At 33.6% G+C, this 21,686-nt stretch overlaps 1 protein-coding gene across 1 annotated transcript in view; it reads right to left on the bottom strand.

Annotated features, from left to right (window-relative positions):
- Positions 1–9,074: 9,074 nt before the first annotated feature.
- The window catches only part of SNX18 (sorting nexin 18), a 39,196-nt gene continuing 26,584 nt past the window's right edge, over positions 9,075–21,686 (bottom strand). The window contains exon 2 of the mRNA XM_051990713.1: positions 9,075–12,382. Within this exon, the coding sequence (XP_051846673.1) occupies positions 12,129–12,382 (254 nt within the window). The 3' untranslated portion in view covers positions 9,075–12,128. The remainder of the gene's footprint in view (positions 12,383–21,686) is intronic.

Here is a 21,686-nt window from a genome sequence, read left to right as displayed (position 1 = left end):
CAGTGTCACGTGACATAATAAGCTATAGAACTAAAATTGAAACCTAGTGGACAGAAAATTGTGAATATGGACAAATTATTACACATAGTATTCACCACTGTTAACTCAGATTTTGAAAAACATAAGCCCAGTGCTTAATGAATATTTGTTGAATACAATTGAATATACCTCTTGATAACCCCACAAAAGGGGTCAGTGAGAGGAGAAGGGCAGAATGACAACATGAATGCTGAGATCTGGAAACAAGAGGGTCAAAGAATCAAAGAGAATCTGTCATAAGGGAAAGACTGTGGAAGATTTTGGGGGTGGGCAAAAAAGTGGAGAAAGACAGAACAGATATTTTCAAGTATCTAAAAGGCCATTACATATTGAAATAGCATTAAACTTTGTTCTCCTTGAGCCCAGTAGGCAGTTGCAGAGATGAACTTAAAGTTAAGGTATTAACCAAACTTTACATCAGTTGGAGTTGTCCAAGTGCAATCTCAAGAAGTGATCAGTCCCATGATTGCTGAAGGGAAATCTATTGAACACTGATCACCTGTCAAGGATATAGCAGAGAGAAAAGAAGCCAAACTGGATCACCTCAGTGGCTCCTCCTACTCTTAATATTTTATGACATTGATAGAAAGTAAGAGAAAGGGGGAGATATAATCTGCTTTAATTCATAGACAGGTCCTCTTAGAATCTGCCATTTTTTTGAATGTCATAAGATATGAGAGTAGATAATTGTCTCAGAAGGAAGAATATTCCTTCTTCTATAGCAATCTAGAGAATTTTGAGCTGGGGTAAATTCTTGACTGGAGATTAGAAGAAGGGCAAACCAGAAGAATGGTAATTCAACAGTTCAAGGCTTAATGTAAAAATTTGGGCACAAAATGAAGGAAGTAAAGACAGATGGTATCTGAAAGGCATAAAAGTAGAAGGAGTCACTCTAGGGGTTATGACTACTTCATCCCTATCTATAGGCTCACCATTACACTTAATATAAAATAATTCCTAGTATAGGCAAAAAAGTCTGAAAAGCCCTTCAGGAATTCTGAGTTTGGATTCTTTCATTTGTTCAAGAAACAGTTATTTAATAAACACCTACCAAAGGAAAAGCATTGTGCTAAGTGCTGAAATTTTTCTTTTTTAACAGCATGTGGGATCTGCTTTCAATGTATTTTCAATCAAATGGTGAAAAGACAAGCAGACAAATTAATAAACTACAAAAACAAATACAAAACAGATGAAGCAATATGTGAAATTTGAGAAGTGAAAATTATATTAGATGCAGATAAAGAGTTAGGAAAATTATTATAGCACTTATTGGTGTTTGTCCTTTGTTCTTGAAGAGGATCATGATATAAGATAGGTGATAGTTGATGCCATAACATGCAGGTGATTACAGTATTACAGGAAAAACATAGAATCTGAAGTTGGGTGATGATAGTGAATTGGGAGACAGAAATTAATGAATCAATTTACCGATTCTTTAGTTAGGTCTAAATTGGCTGCTTGGCAGGCAGTCTGATATAATACAAAGCTTCTTAAAATGAGTGTTGTGACCCCATATGATGTAGTATAACTGAATATCAAGTCACAAATTATGATTTATCATCAGCAAATGTTTGATTTGTAAACCCAGGTTATACACCTATATCCTCAAAATCATGTAAAAATTTCTTGGGCAAAAAAGGGTAGTGAATGGAAAAAGTTTAAGAAGCTCACTTCAACAACAATACTGTATGAGGATGTATTCTGATGGAAGTGGATATCTTCGACAAAGAGAAGATCTAATTCAGTTCCAATTGATCAATGATGGACAGAATTAGCTGCACCCAGAGAAGGAACACTGGGAAATGAATGTGGACTACTTGCATTTTTGGTTTTCTTCCCAGGTTATTTTTACCTTCTGAATCCAATTTTTCTGGTGCAACAAAAGAACTGTACAGTTCTGCACACATATATTGTATGCTAGGATATAGTATAACATACTTAACATGTATAAGACTGCCTGCCATCTAGGGGAAGGGGTAGAAGGAGGGAAGGGAAAAGTCGGAACAGAAGTGAGTGCAAGGGATAATGCTGTAAAAATTACCCATGCATATGGCCTGTCAATAAAAAGTTATAATTTTAAAAAAAGCTCTAATCTAGAAATATCCTCTTTATAGGTAGAAAATTAAACGACTCACATTGATCCAATTTTAAAATTGATGCCAAAGTACTTTTTAGAGTGGCAAAGCAATGGCAACAAAGTAGATGTTCATTAATTGGGTGGTATGTTGAATAGATAATTGTATACTGGAATATTGCAATATTCTAAGAGTTGAATATGAAGAATTTAGAAAAAATTAGAAAAACATATATGAATTGAAACAATAAACAAAACTAGCAACAACAACAAAAACCTAAACTGATAGACACAATAATCGAAATGTAATCAGAATATACAATAAAATCAATCTGAATGTTACATAATGAACAAGCTTAGCCTCCAAGAAGAGTTAAAATAATACTCTTTCATTCCTTAATTGCAGAAGTAGGAGAAAATTGTGTGGAATATTGCATATTCTGTTACATATAAGTCAATGTGTTGTTTGGTTTTACCGATTTGCCTCCCTTCCCTCCCAGTTTTGTGATCTTTATCAAAAGGGGTGGCTCCCGGGATAGAAAAGGGAGGAGAGGCATTTGTAAATAAATATAACAAAACAATGAAAAGGAATCAATAAAATTAAAATATAAAAGATAAAATACCAAATTCTGTAGTTATCTAGTTGCCTTGAATCAGAACCTGTCAATTGCATGTGTTTCCTGTTGATAAGGGGGTATTTGAAAAAAGAAAAACCTTTCAATCTCTATTTAGAAATTATGTAGTTATTGAAGAAATTAATATTTCATTCTTAGGGTCACAAATTCTAAGGCTGTTAGTCTCACCCCCCCAAACTGTTGAAGCAAACACCAATATCTGATATTTAGCAAAGTTAGGTAACAATACAGTTAATAAAATACTATCATTTGATTAATTCTTGCATGATAATCATTTGTCATGTTTATTCTACATTTGATTCAAATATGAAGGGGAAAAAAAATCTTTTCAAGGAATTTTGGTTTTTTTAACAATGCTAAGAAAGTATGAAGTCATCAAAACAACTAAATATGGAAAATTAAAGAAACCAGAGTAATAATATCCATCTCAAAGGGTCTAAAAGACGTAGATAGCCAACACATTGGCAGCTCTGTCTCTGGCTTCTGTTCACCTATGTAAAAGTGAGTTGCTACACATTTCTTCCTTGATTCTCATCTCACTAAAGAGCTGAAAGCAGAGGATAATGCCTTCTATAACATAGCACCTCATGAGGTCCAAAGCCCTTTAATTTATTCTTATTTAATCTCAACAACTCAGGTATTATTCTTATCTTGCCAATTAGGAAATAGATTCAGATTTTTAAAGTTACTTCCCTTAGTTAAAGAATAGGATCAGAACTGAAATGAAAACTCATCTTTTGACTCCTAGTCCAGGACGGTTTCCATTATTTCATCTGCTTATGCATTATTGGTACTGCTGAGAGTTAACTCATTTGTGTGTATTGCTTTGTTAGCTCCCTCACCAGATTGTAAACCCAGTGTTAGCATAGTTCCTGGCACAGAATAAATGCTTACTAAATGCTTTCTAATTAATTAGTTCTTTGGGCTAATGTTTTTCTAGATTTTCAGCAAATCTAGGGGTGGAGGGAGATAGAAATAAAATGAATAGGTTTTCAATAGTTTATAAACATTAAAGTCCTAGTCACCACTCAACGGAAGCACTAAATCCATCATGGTAGATAGAACAATCCTTCAGATTTTGGGGAAGAGAAGTATAAAAATATATTAACTTTAAAGTACTTGAAAAGTCTTAAGATTGTGGGTGGGAGTCACTTTTACTTGTATGTGGAAATAAAAATAAAGGAAGCTTAGGGAGGCATTTACAGATAAGAATACAAAAAATTAAGGTCAAGTAGGAAATGACTTCATGTATGAAATCAGAAAAAGTTCATGTCAGGGGAAATGAGGGAGGGCCAGTTGCTTTGGCCTTTAACTCACAGATTGGAGTGCAAACCCCTCTACATAAACATGTTCACAAAAAGTCTTAATTCCATTATTCAATCAGGTAGCTCATCATGGGTTGCACTGTTCTGCCAGTAATGGCATTTAGATATTACTGTACTATGTACAGCCATCAAAGGATTAGCTCCATGAATCATTAAGACCTAGGAACCTTAGGTAGAACATAAAGATTTTTATCATAAAACACACTTGTATATTCATCTCTGGGCTTCAGCTCTCTCATCTCTGAAATGTGAGAGTTAACCTAAATGAAATTCAAAGTCCCTTTCCAGCTATGTCAGCAAAACTGAGTTCAAGTCTTTGTTCCATCACTTAGGAGGTGTGTGAATCATTTAACCACTCTGAGCCTATTGCCTCATATATGGGAAGGAGATAATAATAGAGTTGTAGTGAGAACTGATGTTTGTACACCTTAAAAGGCTATACAAATATGAATTCTTATTTTTAAGAATTTTTTAAAAGGAAAAGGTATAATACCATGCCAGAATACAGAGAACTGGAGAATCTATGATATGTTAGAACTTAAAATGGTAGCTGGGAAGGCCATAGAAGTAGGTTAGAGTTAAATATGTACTGATTTTCTCAATAAGGGGATATATCATTGATGTACTAAGGCAGAAATTTACAAACAAAGGAATTTAGCTGTCAGAGTTAAGAATTAGAAGAAAATATGTAAACAGACATGGAATATGTTACACATGAAGTTTTTCTTGTCTAAAAAAGTGTTTTTAGACAAACTTGGAAGAAAGTGAACTATTAGCAAAACATCAATTAATATAATAAATCAAGTTATTAAAAATTGACAAAGTAATCATGTGGCATTATGTAGTACTCGGAGTCACCTGATTTTAAATCCAGGCCCTACCATTTAATTGCTAATGAACCTTGAAGAAAGCCACTTCAGTCATTTGGCCTTTGATATCCTCATCTGGAAAACAAGAGAGCTGAGCTTGATGAGTTTGAAAGGATGCTTTCTACTTGCAACTGAGTTTCATCGACATAACTATAATATAAAGATCAAATGGGGACTGGGGTGAAAAAATGGGGTCAAATATATAAAAAGGACAGATTGTTGTATAAAATCAGAGCAAACTCTTATGTAGTAAGAGAAAGGCCATCAGAACTATAAATAGCAGTAAATCAAATGTTTGCCCATTAGGGTGTGGAAGCAATTTCAACAAAACGATATGTATTTTCCCAGTATTTGGAATCACCCACGTACTTCCTACCACAGTAAGAACAGGAATGACTGCCTAAAGTGAAAGACGGTTAAGTGAAAGGCCTTGCAAGTAAGAAAGAACTGAAGATCAATGAAAAGGTAGCCTTTGGAGTTCTCTATCTTCTCCCCTTAGGGAAGTACTGTGACTAACAGGATTAGTATCCTAAAGTAGTAATGGAGCAAAAAAAACAAGAACTACAATCACAGATCTGGAGCCAGAAGGGACAACAAGCTGCAATGGTCAAACGACTAGCAAAGTATAATGCAAGTCTCAGGAGCTCTGCTGTATTCATAAAGCATTAATCATAAACAACTTGTATAAATTCAGCCCCTGGACTCAATGATACCAATGATGATGTACAGAATTTTGAGGTTTGTAAAGCACTTTACAAATGTTATTTGATCCTCACAGCAACCCTGGAAGCCAGGTGCTTTTCTTCTCATTTCCTATATGAGGAAACTGAGACTAAAACAGATTAAGTGACTTGCCCAGTAAACTTCTAAGGTCAGGTTCGAACTCAGTTTTTTTTGATTCCAAGTCTAATCTTGTTCACACTCTACCCATAAAACATAACTAGAAAATATAATGAAGGGCCTTGGCATTCTACACACTATAAATGTGCCAAAGTTTAGAGAAGGGCACAATCACTAAAAGAGTGGGACCTTTTGATTTTTTTTGCACATGACATATATGGAATAATGTTTAAAAGGACTGAACATATTTAACCAATAGTAGATTGCTTGCTATTCTGGGGAAAGGGGAGGGAAGGAGAAATTTTTGGAATACAAAGTCTTATAAAAATGAATGTTGAAAACTATCTTTATGTGTATTTGGAGAAATAAAATATTTTTAAGAAAAAAAAAAAGAATGAGATCTGGGTTGGATTTTGAAAAAAAGAAGGAAATTTGAACTGATTTGAATAGAAGGTACTCTAAGAAAAGGCAGAAATGATTAAGGGAGTTTTAAGAGAAAATACAATGATTAACACCTGGGATTAAGCAGTGTGTGCCCCCTGTTAGTCTACTATTAGACATTCCAGAAGATCTTGCAGTAATGCTAGTGAGGACTGGTATAAAATCAAAGAAGTGCCAACTGATTAGGTGATCAGAGTAATTTCATTAGCATAGAATTCCTTTCATGTGCTTTATGTTTTATACTCAGATATCAAGTAATATGCCATGGATCGATTTTGTCACTTAGGAGAGGAATGAAAACATAAGTAGTTTTCTGAATGTTTAACATACCTACAATTTTTTAATGATTCAAGTACAAGGCAACATGTCTAGATGGCTTCCATTACTCATCTGCCTAAAAAGTCAATTTTTCAGTGCATTAATTTTAAAATAGAAAGTATTAAAAGCTTATTATTAAAAACATTAGAGACAGATTGCTTTTCAAAGGAACAAGCATTATTTCCCACAAAGATATTTATGGTACAGAAGTAGTGCTAAATTTAGTCTGAGGAGCTGGATTCAAATCCAGCTTTGAGGCTTACTGCCTATGTGACTTTGGATCGGTCACTTTTTGGACCTATGTTTCCTAAATGACTCCTAAGATCACTTCTAGTCCTAGATGAATCATTTTAGAATTGCAATGATTCTACCCTCATTTTGTCTGTTGTCTCATATGTAATGAAGAAAACTCACATTTGTGGCATTGTACTAAAAAGACAACTGACCTTCTTGCTTGGCTTGGCAGGTAGTTCGCCAATAAATGGGATATGTGTTGTATAATGTTATCTGCCAATATCAGAACTCAATTTATTTTGTAACATGCTGTTTGATCAGTTTTCACTCGTGTCTGACTCTCATGAAACCTTTTGGGATTTTCTTGGCAAAGATACTAGAGTAGTTTGCCATTTCCTTCTCTAGTTCATTTTATAGATGAGGGAACTGAGACAAACAGGATTAAATGATTTGTGTCACACAATTAGTGTCTGAAGCCAGATTTGCACTTATGAAGATGAATTTTTCCTGATTCCAAACTTAGTAGTCTCTCCATACTTTATACATTTTGCTAAGTGGCATAGTGACTTAGACGGACTCTTTCTTCAACATTAAATGAATAATCTGCAAAATTAGAGGTTTGGACTAAAAGATCTTTTGAGGTCTCTTCCAGCATTGGTTACCTCTATGAGCTTATGAACTGCATTAATTTATTGAAAACCTGAATCTTGCTAAATTAACTTGGTAAACAAAACCTATCATGTCACTCTTAATTCTAGGGCTAAAATTAAATCAACTTCTTTTCATCCCCGTAAGATAAGTTGCTGCTAATAAAAGCAGAAATTAATAAGCTTTCCCGGGTCTAAAGCACCAGGCACACATTGGTATGCCCAAAACAAAATTTTAGCATTGACGTCTGCTTGACATACTGCTTTTAACTAAACAGAAAATCACCTCAGAGTGGCTAGCAACCTTTGCAGGATAGCTGTAGACAGCTCTAAAACTTAATGAGGGAAGTTTTATTCCACCTTCCAATCTATTACCTTATATTGTATTTTTAAAATTTTGCTTTTATGAAATAAAATCAAGTATTTCTATAACACAGGATAATAAAAAAAGATGATTTGCATATGAAATTGCAAATCTATAACTTGCTATTCCTTTTAAGTATATAATAAAGTTATAATGGAAATCTTTTTTCTCTCCAAAAAAAAAAAATAGCCAAAAAGGCTATTAGACACATATGTATATGTGTGTAAAATAATTTTATATGTCCTTCCTCTTGTATTTCCACTGACTAGATCTATCATAAATATTGACAATTCACAGTGTGCTTAGGTAACTTGCATAGGTAAATACATATTCAGCAGAAAATACAACAAAGGATTTTAGTTTCTAAGATAACAGATCTGAAATTGGAAGAGAACTTAGAGATCTTCTTGTGTAATCTTCTCATCTGACATGGAGGAAACTGAGGTTTATTGAGGTTAAGTGACTTGTTCAAGATCACATAGGTGTTAAATGGCAGAGTAGGATTTCAACTCAAGATTCAGGATTCTAAGTTCAGTGCTTTTTTCTCTGAATCCTATAAGTAACACATTAGTTATAATAAACATAATATTTAGTATTATATTCTAATATATAATAGTTATCTTACTTTATATATACAATATATAATATGTAATATTATATTACTATATTATTATAATTATCAGTTATCATTGAATTATTGGGATGAGTAGGCTTCCATCTGCAGTTAGCATATAAATTACCCAGTACAGAAGATGTTTTGTTCATTGTCTTAACATTTCTTTCTCTAGTGAGTCTTTTATACTTATTAATGAATACTTTCTTGATAAATGTTGGGGAAAAAAAGTAATATTCACTTTTGTTGAGAAATTTAACAAATCCTTTCCCTTCTTAAATGGGTAGTCATAGCTCTAGCTTACAACAAGAACTGACAGAAGAAAATACTGCTAGAAGATAAACAAAACAGTAAAGGACAACTTATAGATAAGAATTACATTGAATTTGGCAAAGAGGAGCAAAGAATAAGACAAGAACAAATTCAGTTGAAAAATTCTTGAAAAATAGAGCAGAAATGGAAACGAAAATGATGGTAGCATTGAACAGACTGTAGTCAAGAAAGATGTAACAGAAATATTTTAAAATGAGTACATATCATTTTGGAACAAGTAGATCAGAGAATAAATATTTGAACATCTAAAGTATTGTTTACAGTTATTATCAACAGGAGTTTTTAACTGTATGCATGTATTATATGTATGATTAGGGAGGTCCAAAGAAATTCCACCAACCATTTTATTCAAACTAAAAACTAACATAAAATGAGTTTATTAATAAATAATAGCTCACATTGATAATAGTGCTTTTGAGTTTACAAAGCACTTTCCTCACAACAATCCTGTGAGGTAGGTCAGGACAATATTATTTTTCCATTTTAGAGATGAGGAAAATGAGGCTCAGAAGAATAAAAGACTTGACAAAGGTAATGCAGCTCTGATGTCAGAGAGACAAGACTATTTTCCTGTTCTCCTGACCACAAGTACACTGCTCTTTCCTCCTACTATGTATCATGCTGCTCATCTTTGTAGATTCATCCTTCAAATAGGTTCTTTAGCTCTGCGTCCAAACAATCTCAACTTAAAAAAAAAAAAAAAAAAAAAAAAAAAAAGATCCAACAAATGTGATTACAAAGCAGTGAGACTGATTTTTGTGTGGTTGGGAGATCAGTCTCATTACCTCACTCTTAAGATACAGCTGTAGTTTTACTTTAAATAGAAAAATAGATTTTCACAGTGGACTGCCTCACATATGTACTCATTCTAGTCAATTCATCTCCTTATTTACCAATTCTAGAAATAAAGAAGACCAGATAATGTAATGAAGGGCATGAGAGTTTATTGGAGGGAATTGTACCATTCTGATTATGGTGACCAGCATACATGTCATGGCTTTTCTCTTAGGCATTACCATTCCAGTAATATTTGCATGCCGAAATGGTTTAATAGGCCCAAGATCGTTAGAGAAATGAAGATCTTCTCTTTTCAAATGGAAATGAAGAATAATAATTCTGGTCTTCTATGCCACAATACTAAATTAGTTTAATTTTATATGAGCCACTGGTATAACATAATGTGCTTGTTAAAAAACAAAAGCTTTCTTGTAACAAGGCAGTGTGAACTTATACTTTCTTGTGTAGCTCAATGCACACCAGTTCAGGATCTACACATTCATGACCCTGGTACACCCTAGTTTTCAGGGTTTTTGTATTTAAATTAAGTCTACACTGGCCAAAACACAGTCATAGGATTCAGATAGTGCTGCTGACCCACAAATTTTGTTTTCTAATTTTTTTTTTTTTTATCCCAAGGCATCATCACAATAAGGAGGCAAATAAATGTCATTTTCAAACCACTTGGAAAACACATTGAACATATATTGCTTATTTATCCAGTATAGAGCTAGACTTAAAAAATAAATGTTGTAATTCCCAAGCTAAAATGAACTGGGAATTTATAAACTGAACTGTTTCAGTTCAACAATGTTATTTTACAATCAATAAGATCATATCACTTATTTGGAAAACAATGAATTTGGTTACAATTCCATGGTAAAACATAGCCATATATAATTATAAGTCTGGCTCTAAGCAACCTATGGCATGAAATTCAAACCAAAGGTCAAAATAATTGATTATTTGATCTTAGAATTCAACCACCTTAGTCTACTTTTCAGAGACTTCTTAATGAAATGATAAAATTTATTTCACAAAACAACCTTCTTTATTTGGACTGCCAAGACTTTTTGATATTCCTTCTCATTCAATGAGCTAGAAAATCAAAATGGCTTTTCTTTCTTTCTTTTAACAAAATATTAGCAATACAGTACCAGAGGATTTTTGATACCTTTGTCTGACTTCACAAAATAGCAGATACTTGATCTTTCACCAACATGGTATATTTGTAAACTTATTAAGAATCATGTCATTCCCACTCATCAACTGTATCACTATGAATAGCACTTTTGCTTAAGCCAGACTCTTTTTTTTTTTTTTTGTGCTTTTGAAAATCAAGCTGCTTTTAATTTTTTTTTTTTTTGGTATTCAAAACTCATATAAATTTCCCTTGTAATAATAACAAAAGAAAAAAATTAAAAGATTTAAAACAAATTTTTTTTGGGGGGTGGGGAGGAGAAACGCCTTATAATAATAGTGATTCTTTTACATGCAGTAGAAATAAATTTGTATCTCTTCAGTATCTGGAATAGTAGAAATCATGTCTGGTCCCTCCTAAATCAACCAAAGCTACTTTTTAAATTATTTAGTACAATACTTTATAGACATCCCTGAATTTTTTTGATTGAGTAAGCCAGTGAATCACAGTGGAGTCTCGGGTCAATTATTTAACAGTGTAGCTCCATTTCAAAATCAGTGACTATCCAAACAATGAGAAAAATATTTTTTAAACTCAAAAAAAAAAAAAAAAAAAAAAAGAGTGGTCACCAAATCTATTTTTGTATCCCCTGAATTGAATTTTCTTCTTCACTCATAATGTTGAGTTATAATTTAGTAAAGAGGCTCATATGCTACCATGTCATGTACGAGACTGCAGTGGCACAATGTTCTTTCTTCCTGGTATACATAATAAATAGTCTTCACATCCAGAGTCGAGCATTGGTTCCAGGTCCTGTATTTTTAGACAGCATTTTCTCAGGAGATAATACTTGCTGTGCAAAATGATGACAGCTGATAACTCTTCCAGTCAATGAGGTTATCAGTCTGTCATTTATATGCACTGACCCTTCATTCTTTCAATTTCAAAAAATGTGGCTTACTTAAAAAAAGGGGGGGTGGGGAGGGGTGGAGAGAAGAAAAACCAAGAGTCTAAAGGCACAAAGTCGCATAGCTGCTCTAGGAGGAGTTTGTAAACAGAGAATTGGTTGAATTTAGATAATCCAAATCTACAAGAATAAAAAGGCATCCAAAGTAGGCTTTTAACTAGCCAGCTTCTTTGAGACCCTTAATGGGTTTTGAGGTCTACAAAGTATGCACTAAAATACCCATACTTCAAAAAGCAATAAGGCAAATAGTATAATCATTATTCCAAAAGTTACAATGGTAGTGTAGGCATACATAGTATAATTTAGCTACAATGTGTGGTACTGTTTCTATTACATAACCATATTAACTGTTTGTTTCCTACATAATTATATATTCAGCTGGGTTCCAGTTGAACACAAAACCATCCTTGTACCACCACTGACAGTTGGCAAGAGTTCTTTGACAGCAGTTATTTTTACTCTGTTTAAATCACCCTCAAACTGAGGGAAGTTAGAATTCAAAGTTCAGATATTAAACACTATCATACTTGTGAAGAGCTTCTTCCAACTTTTGTGTCACTTTTTGGAAAAATATTATTTGCTGCTGTAAGAAATGCTGCATCTGTGATTTGAAGTCTCTCACTCGAATTTGATGGAAGTGGTGAATTTCAGCCAAAGTAGCAAAAGAAATTGTATTACAGCGATCTTGAATGCCATCTGCCTTTTGGACCTCCATTTTCCCTTCTTCTACATGCCGTTTACTCTCCTTTACTTTGGTAAGAGCTCCTGTCACAAAGAGAAAATTAATGTTAAAAGAAGGAAGAATTTTTATTAGCAACATCACCTCAATCTAATCATGCTATACTAATCATGATTATTTATTATATTGTATTTTAGGGTACTATTAATACATTCTTAAAATATTTTATAATTTTTTAAAAACTTGTTTGTCTATGTATGTATAAAAATCATCACTTTCTGGGATTTCATTTTAGGAGTCCATCCCACTATAGGAGGCTGAATTTCTATATCAGTTTTTTTCCTCTCAAGTATCTTATTTCAGAGGAAGTGCTTATGTCACTAACAGAGAAAGAATGAAAAGTCACTTCTCAGGAAGCCCCACTGAATAATATCTTCAGAAGAATCTGACAATCCACATTCAGTATGATACATGCAAATGAAATGTAGCGATCAGCTAGACAACCTAAGAAGGTTATGTATGAGGGAAGATGAATAAATAAAGCTATCTGGATAGGTAGGAAAATATGAGATCACTGAAGGTTTTCAAAGTCAGACAGAATCTGGAATTTAATAAGCAACTTTATCATTATAAACAACAATAATGAAAAAATTCTGTTGTAAATTTATTGTATAAAATGGATTAAGATATTTCTATCAAAATATAAATAAAAACAATAACAATATTTGTCCCACCTCTTTCGATACATGAATCTGCCCAACTGTCACTTTTTAAAAATATGTTTTTATAATAATTAAAAGGCATGCTGAATTTGCATTACATTCTTTCAGAAGCCTCATCATATTTCTTTGTAATCTTCATATTTATTACATCATAGTATTTCAAATACACACACAAATACATAAGTATACATATACATACAATATATGCATACATTCTTTAGGATAAGTTGCAAGAAGGAGCAGATATGAACTGGTATATAAAATTCTTCATCAGGAGCTCTCTAGATTGATGAAATCACAAGATCAGTTAAGAATAAAATTTTATAACACATATCATGCATACATATACAAACACGCGCTACCTTCAGATTTCTGATTTCATAAGTATAGGAAATTACTAGTGTGTTTAAAATTTCTTCACTTTAAAGCAGTTATAGAACTCCATGTCTTAAGAGTTGCCTGGGGCCATACAATATGTCACAGACAAAACCTTAAAATCAAGTCTTCTCATGACAAAGATGGCCTTCTATCTACTGTGCTACATTCTCTCCCAATGAATATTGTCTTATTAATGTAATTATGCAGATTGCTGTGATTAGAAGTGAGGTCCTTAACCTCATAGTAGAGAAATATGACAAAGAATAATAAACTGTAACCCAAAATAATGATTTAGAGATAGAGAAGTTTTTGAGGAGATGGGAAGTCTTCTAAAAGGAGATGGTAAATGGATAGACTAAGATTTTAGCAGGTAAAGGGGAATTAAAGAAAGGGAAATCATTCCAGTCATAGAGAATAAATATATTCAATGATGTGGAAATATGGAAGAATTAGGATATGCATGAAGAAAAATAGTAGGTCTGGTAGGTTAAACTTTGAGAATGTGGATGAGAGTAGCATGAAAATAGAAAGGCAAGCCAACAAAGATTGGAAAAGGCACTGAATATCAAACTAAAGAGTTTGAACTTTATTTGAAAGGCAAGAGCAGCCACTAAAGAGTTAGGAGCATTGATAACTTTAGTAAACTGCAGGATACAAAATAAATCCACATAAATCATCAGAATCTTTATATAATACCAACAAACTCTAGCAGCAAGAGATACAAAGAGAAATTCCATTCAAAATAACTGTCTATAATTTTTGAGAATCTATCTACCAGGGAAAGTCAGGAACTATATGAACACAAGTACAAAACACTTTCCAAAAAGATAGTCAGATCTAATCAATTGGAAAAATATCAAGTGCTCATGGATAGGATGAGCAAATATAATAAAAATGACAATACTACCTAAATTAATCTACTTATTTAGTGCCATACTAATCAAACTCCCAAGAAATTATTTTACAGATCTAGAAAAAATAATAACAAAGTTCATCTGGAAGAACAAAAGGTCAAAAATTTCAAGGGAATTAATGAAAAAAAAAAAATGCCAATGAAGGTGATCTAGCTGTGCCAAACCTAAAATTATGTTATAAAGCAGTGGTCATCAAAACCATTTGTTACTGACTAAGAAATAGAGTAGTTGATCAGTAGAATAAGTTAGGTTCACAGGACAAAACAGTCAATAACTACAGTAATTTAGTGTTTGACAAACTCAAAGACTTCAACTTTTGGGATAAGAATCCACTATCTGACAAAAACTGCTGGGAAAAATGGAAACTACTAGAAACTAGGCACTAACCCATACCTAACATCCTCTACATAAGATGGAAATGGGTTCATGATTTAGACATAAAAATTGATATTATAAACAAATTAGAAGAACATAGATAGTTTACCTCTTAGATCTGTAGAGAAGGAAGGAATCTGTGACCAAAGAAGAACTGGAGCTCATTACTGAACACAAAGTAGACGATTTTGATTATATTAAGTTAAAAAGTCCTTGTACAAACAAAACTAATGCAAACAAAATTAGAAGAGAAGCAATAAATTTTTACATGCAAAGGTTTTGATAATGCCCTCACTTCTAAAATATATAAAGAACTGACTCAAATTTATAAGAATTCATGCCATTCTCCAACTGATAAATGTTCAAAGGATATTAACAGACAATTTTCAGAAGAAGAAATTGAAATCATTTCTGGTCATATGAAATGGTGCTCTAAATCACTATTGATCAGAGAAATGCAAATTAAGACAACTCTGAGATACCACTACACACCTGTCCAACTGACTAGAATGACAGGGAAAGATAATGCGGAATGTTGGAGGGGATGTGGGAAACCTGGGACACTGATACATTGCTGGTGGATGTGAATGAATCCAACCATTCTAGAGAGCAATACGGAATTATGCTCAAAAAGTTATCAAACTGTGCATACCCTTTGATCCAGCAGTGTTACTACTGAGCTTGTATCCCAAAGAGTTCTTAAAGAAGGGAAAGGGACCCACATGTGCAAAAATGTTTGTGGCAGCCCTTTTTGTAGTGGATGCCCATTTGAGTGGATGCCCATCAATTGGAGAATGGTTGAATAAATTGTGGTATATGAATGTTATGGAATATTATTATTCTGGAAGAAATGACCAGCAGGATGATTTCAGAAAGGTCTGGAGAGACCTACAGGAGCTGATGCAAAGTGAAATGAGCAGAACCAGGAGATTATACATGGCAATAAGGCTATACAATGATCAATTCTGATGGACGTGGCTTTTCTAAACAATGAGATGATTGAGGCTAGTTCCAATGGTCTTGTGATGAAAAGAGCCATCTACACTCAGAGAGAAGACTGTGGGAACTAAGGGTGGACCACAACATAGCATTTTCACTCTTTCTGTTGTTTGCTTGCATTTTGTTTTCTTTCTCATTTTTTCCCTTTTTTGATCCGATTTTTCTTGTGCAGCAAGATAATTGTATAAATAGGTATGCTTATATTAGATTTAACATACATTTCTACCATGTTTAACATATATTGGATTATTTGCCATCTAGGGAAAGGAATGGGGGGGGAAGGAAGAGGAATTGGAATGCAAGGTTTTGCAAGGGTCAATGTTGAAAAATTATCCTTGCATATGTTTTGAAAATAAAAAGCTTCAACTTAAAAAAAAAAAAAAGGAGCAAAGGAGTGATGTGACCAAGACCTGGCAATGGTGTGTGAAAGTGGTTCTGGACATTGATGGAGAATATGTAAGACCAGTTAGAACATTAAAATAGTGGCAAATGGAGTATAGAAGAATGTTTGGATGTTAGGAATACTGTGGAGGTGGAATCTGTAGAACTTGGTGACTTGTTTAGATACAACAGATGAATTGCAGTAGATAGCTGAGTGGCACAGTGGATAGAATGTGAAGTCTGGAGTCAGGAAGACTAGAATTCAAATGCAGCCTCAGACACTGCCCCTGTGCTTGACCCTGAACAAGTCACTTAATCCTGTGCACCTCAGTTTTCTCATCTGTAAAGTGGGAATAATAATAGCATTTACCTCTAAGGCTGTTGTAAGAATCAAATGAGATAATAATTGTCAAGCACTTGTCAAGCACTTAATATAATGCCTGGCCCATAGCAAGTACTAAATGAATATTAGCTATTATTATTAATAACCAAAGTCTTCAACACAAGAGGCCAAGCAATTAATGGTACTACTGACAGAGATAGAAGAGTCCAAAGGAGAACCAAATGTCAAAAGAGATAATAAATTTTGTTTCAGCTAAATTTGGGGCGACTATGGGACACCTAAGTTGGCAGGGTCGAGTTTAGGAAAGAATTTGATGCTAGATTTGAAATTCATCTAAAGATGGTAGCTTAAACCACAGTGGCAAGTGAAATTACCAGGAAGAGTTCAGAGAGAATAAAATAGTTGAGACCACAACAGCAGGAATACAAATTTAGGAATTTGGGAAGAGGACCAGCAAAGAAGTCATAAAAAATAGTTAAAGTGGGTAAAGAATAGTCTCAAAAATCAAAGGAGAGAGTAAGCAGAAAAATAATGAAAAGAAGTTAAGTTGCAGTGCTTCTGTCAAATGGGCTCCATTCTCTTAGTGAAGTAGGTTAGAACAGCTGCTCTAAGAGTGGGAATTGAGAGCTAGATTAGGGCTTAAAGGGAGGTTTGGATAAATGAAACCTTACTGAGTTTTCATGAACTGTTCAAATTCTTCTAAATAACTGGCCACCTTCCCTAGATCACCATTTATTTCACATCCTAAAATCAAAGATGTCCCAAAAGTGCTTAGTGGGTCCTCTTCTCTCCATAACCTCTCTTAATGATGTCACCAACAAACATGAGTTCTATTCTCTTTTCTATGTAGATGACTCTCAGATCAGTATAGTTATCCCAAGTCCTCTTGAGCTCTAATCCCACATAACCAGTTGCCCACCAGACATTTCAAACTGGATGTGTCAGAGCTATCTCAAACTCATTGTGTCCAATACACAACTCATCTTTCCTGTAAAACTCAATCATCCTTCTAGATATCCAAATAGGCAATCCCCCAAATAGCTTTGACTCCTATTTTTCCTTTATCTCCATATACAATCTGTTTTCAAATCTATAACACACCATGAATAAAGCACTGAATTTCAAGTCATGAATAACTTGGTTCAAATTCCATTTTAGACACCAATCTTCACTTTTACCTTCTTACATTTTCTTTCTGTTTGCCTCAGTTTTCTCAACTGCAAAATGAGGTGTAAGCACCTCCCTTACAAGGTTTTTGTGAGGATAAATTGAAATTTGTAAAAGACCTTAGCAGTTTCTGTACATAATAGGCAATAAATGCTTATTCCCTTCCCATTCCCATCCCATCCTCTCCTCATGTGATTGTAAATCCAATGTACTTTTTTTTTTTTGCCCCATCTCATCCAAAAACTGTGAGGTGTCTTGGGTGCTTTCCCCTGCATAAATTAAGTACCAGCTGCTTTCAGAATAGAATGGCTGTTCTAATTCTTCTAGAAAGGTCCTTGCACATTTTAAGGTTGCTGCAACATTCCAGCATTCCATCTGTGATTGTAATCTTGCCTGTAATGACAAGATAGAAATGACAGAATGACCAAGGTAGTGACAGCAGAAATGGTGGGGGAAAAAAAGTATGAATTAGAGATATTGTTAAAGAAGTATTAGGTTTAAATTTTAAAGTTGAAAGAAACCTTAAGGAGTTGGCTAGTTCAATACCCCATTTTAGAGATAATGAAACGGAGCCTCAAATGGGATTAAATGACTTGTCCAAATAACACAGCTAGTTAAAAGAAAATTCAAAACTATAACTCAGTTCTCATGACTCTTAAAGAGTCTAGTTCTCTTTCCAATTATATCATGTACAAAGTACATTGCTAGAATATTGGCCAACAGTAATATATCATACAAAATTGCTTCCTCAGGGTTGATACTTTCAAAAACTAAGAGAGAGGATTTCACAATTTTCTTAACAGCAGATTTATTATCATGGTTATACTTGCATAGACTTTTGAGCTGCATTTTAAAATCTTATCTTGTTTATTTATTTAATAACTTAAGAATTTACATTTCCCATTCTAATGTTGAATTGAATATACTAATTCAGAATGAAAAAAAAAAAAAGTAAAATGAGAATACAGAATGGTGAAATAAAGCATGAACTAATAAGTAAGGGGGCAAATAAAATGAAAGGAAGCTAAAACATTAGCCAAGAAGAATAAGAAGGTTATTTGGAAAACCTAGATCCTACAAATAATAACAAAAAAACCAACAACATAGACCCACAAAAATCAATACAATGATAGAGAATAGCCCTCAAATGATCACTTAAATTATTCAGTTATCACTAAATAAAGAAAAAAAAAAACAACTTAAAATTTCAGTAGAATGCAGGATTTTCTCTTGAAGCACTAATCCTTCTCTTAAGAGGAAAAAGAAGGGGAGGAACACTGTCAATTAAAACACTCTCTTGGGCACAAAATAAATCATTGTGAGCTAAATTCTTCTTAGAACCTGAACTCAATAACGACTATTTTGGCCAGCATAGCTAACATTTTAATATATATATTTTTAAAAACCCTTTGAAGCACTTGATACAATAAGGAGTATCTCTGGCATTTCACATTATATCTGGGGTTAATGATAATCAAGTCCACTGTATGTACCAAAATGTTTGTGGCAGCCCTGTTTGTAGTGGCTAGAAACTGGAAATTGAATGGATGCCCATCAATTGGAGAATGGCTGGGTAAACTGTGGTATATGAATGTTATGGAATATTATTGTTCTGTAAGAAATGACGAGCAGTATGAATACAGAGAGGCTTGGAGAGACTTACATGAACTGATGCTAAGTGAAATGAGCAGAACCAGATCATTATACACTTTGACAACGATATTGTATGAGGATGTATTCTGATGGAAATGGATTTCTTTCACAAAGAGACCTAACTGAGTTTCAATTGATAAATGATGGACAGAAGCAGCTACACCCAAAGAAAGAACACTGGGAAACGAATGTGAACTATTTGCATTTTTGTTTTTCTTCCCGGGTTATTTTTACCTTCTGAATCTAATTCTTCCTATGCAACAAGAGAACTGTTCGGTTCTGCAAACATATATTGTATCTAGGACATACTGCAACATATCTAACATATATAGGACTGCTTGCCATCTAGGGGAGGGGATGGAGGGAAGGAGGGGAAAAATCGGAACAGAAACGAGTGCAAGGGATAATGTTGTAAAAAAATTACCCTGGCATGGATTCTATCAATATAAAGTTATTATTAAATTTTTAAAAAATGATAATCAAGTCCAAAGGAGACAGCACTAACAACTGGTTTAAGATTTTCAAGTTACAGTATCACAAATTCCTTTGGCAATCTAGGGAAACCTACAATCCATACCTTTTCTCAGAACAACACGTTAAAAATATCTATGATTATAAAGAAAACAAATCATCAAAATGTTGTGTGTTGTGTTTTGTTTTGTTTTTTAAAGTTCACAGACCATGTCAAGAACCCTTCTTATATCTTACCACCATAGTAAGCGGCTGGCTGGATTTTTTTTTTTAAAAACTCTTTGAACACAGAAAGAGAATAGAGGCTGGAAAGATTATCTAGAATGAAAAAGAAGACTTTAGGACTAATTTCTTCCAGAAAGAGATTTGCTTGGCAGGTGCAACTAAATGTTGCTATTTTGAAAGTCTAACATTAATAAGACTATGGGTAAATGACACATGTAATAAAATAAAAACTGAAAATACAGCCTACAATACTAACATATTTTTTCAAGCTATTAAAGTTATACTTCCAGATTTAAATGATTAGAAATTAATATTTTTAGTCCAGATCAATTAAAAATATCCTAAAACAAGACGATAGAGTCATGAACATTCACACCAGAATTAAGACTACTCAATTTCCTTTTCTTTAAATCCTAGTTTATTTTTGTGAATGTGGGAGCAAAGCAACAGGCATAATCAAAAATAGTTTCTCATCTAAGGATATAGTACCAGCTAGAGTACTGGTTGGAAAATAGTGGATGCATAAAAAGGCAATTGTTAAGCATTTACCCTGTGAAGGTATCTAGCTTATAGTGTTCGGATTCAGGGGGACCCCAGAATATTGGTTTTCTGGAATGGTGACACAGATGTCCCAAAGAATTTGGAGATTTAAATAATCTCCAAGTCAAGAAGCAAATTTTCATTATAATTAAAACATAAATTAAAGCAGGATAAATTCTAAGAGAAGAAAACAGCAAAGAGTAAGGAGCAATCAGGTAAATTTATATGGATTTAGGGAGTTCAGAACAAATCATGGAGCAAGACAAATGACATCATGAGAGGAGTTCACAGGATTGGTGGAAAGTTTGGTAATGGAGACTAGCAATTATCCCCTTTCTTAACCTAAGAAGAAAACAGTTCAGACTTCTGAATGACAAAGCAGATGTCCTTCTAGAAGGATAGCCTAGTGGAATAAAGATATTGAGCCCAACTCCCTTTCTTTCACACATATTCTCTAAACTTATACCTTATCATTTCCAATAGCTACATGGTGACTATATCATTCCCAAGGTCAGGTAGCCTGGGTTTTTTTTTTTTCAAATATTAGGGTTTTCTACTATTATTGGGGCTTCTACTACATCAATAGTAGGCTCTTAATAAATGTTCCATGACTGCATTGAATATCAAAAGTTCTTTACATGGCAAAAGGAAATGTACCCATAATGCCAAACAGTTAAGTTCCTGGAAAATGTCCAATTCCCAGGCCCAGCCTCAGAAAAGCAGAATGTAATCTCCCCAACATGTGGCTTAATGGTAGAATTTCCTAAGCACCTCCTCTCTAGCAGACCCAAATTCAAGAGTTCTGGAATAAGATTTTGTAGCTAGCTTTAAGAACTATCTCAAAATTAACTTCAATTAGAGACTTATTCTAATTTTTTTTTTAAGACACCACTCCCCTTTCATGCTATACACTCTGAATTCAGTAGAAAATTCAATTTGAGGTTATTTCTACAAGAATAAAGAAAGAAATGAAAATTAATGTTGCAAATGATAACTTTAAGCCATTACAGTATCCTGAGTCATAAAATGAAAAAATATTGTTGCTTGCACAACCTGTTTCTTCTTTTCCTTTCACTTTTCCCAGTCTCTCTACCCTAGACACAGACATAGATATACACAAGAGCATGCACACACACTCAAGTCCTTACCTGCTGACACATTTTTGGCTTTCTACTAGAACTCAGAACATACTTTCCCTACAAAAATGCTGTTTAAAAAAAAA

Source organism: Antechinus flavipes, chromosome 1 (assembly GCF_016432865.1).
Source record: "Antechinus flavipes isolate AdamAnt ecotype Samford, QLD, Australia chromosome 1, AdamAnt_v2, whole genome shotgun sequence".
NCBI lineage: Eukaryota > Metazoa > Chordata > Mammalia > Dasyuromorphia > Dasyuridae > Antechinus > Antechinus flavipes.
The sequence above is the reverse complement of the archived record's forward strand: the minus strand, read 5'-3'. Positions and strand labels throughout refer to the sequence as shown.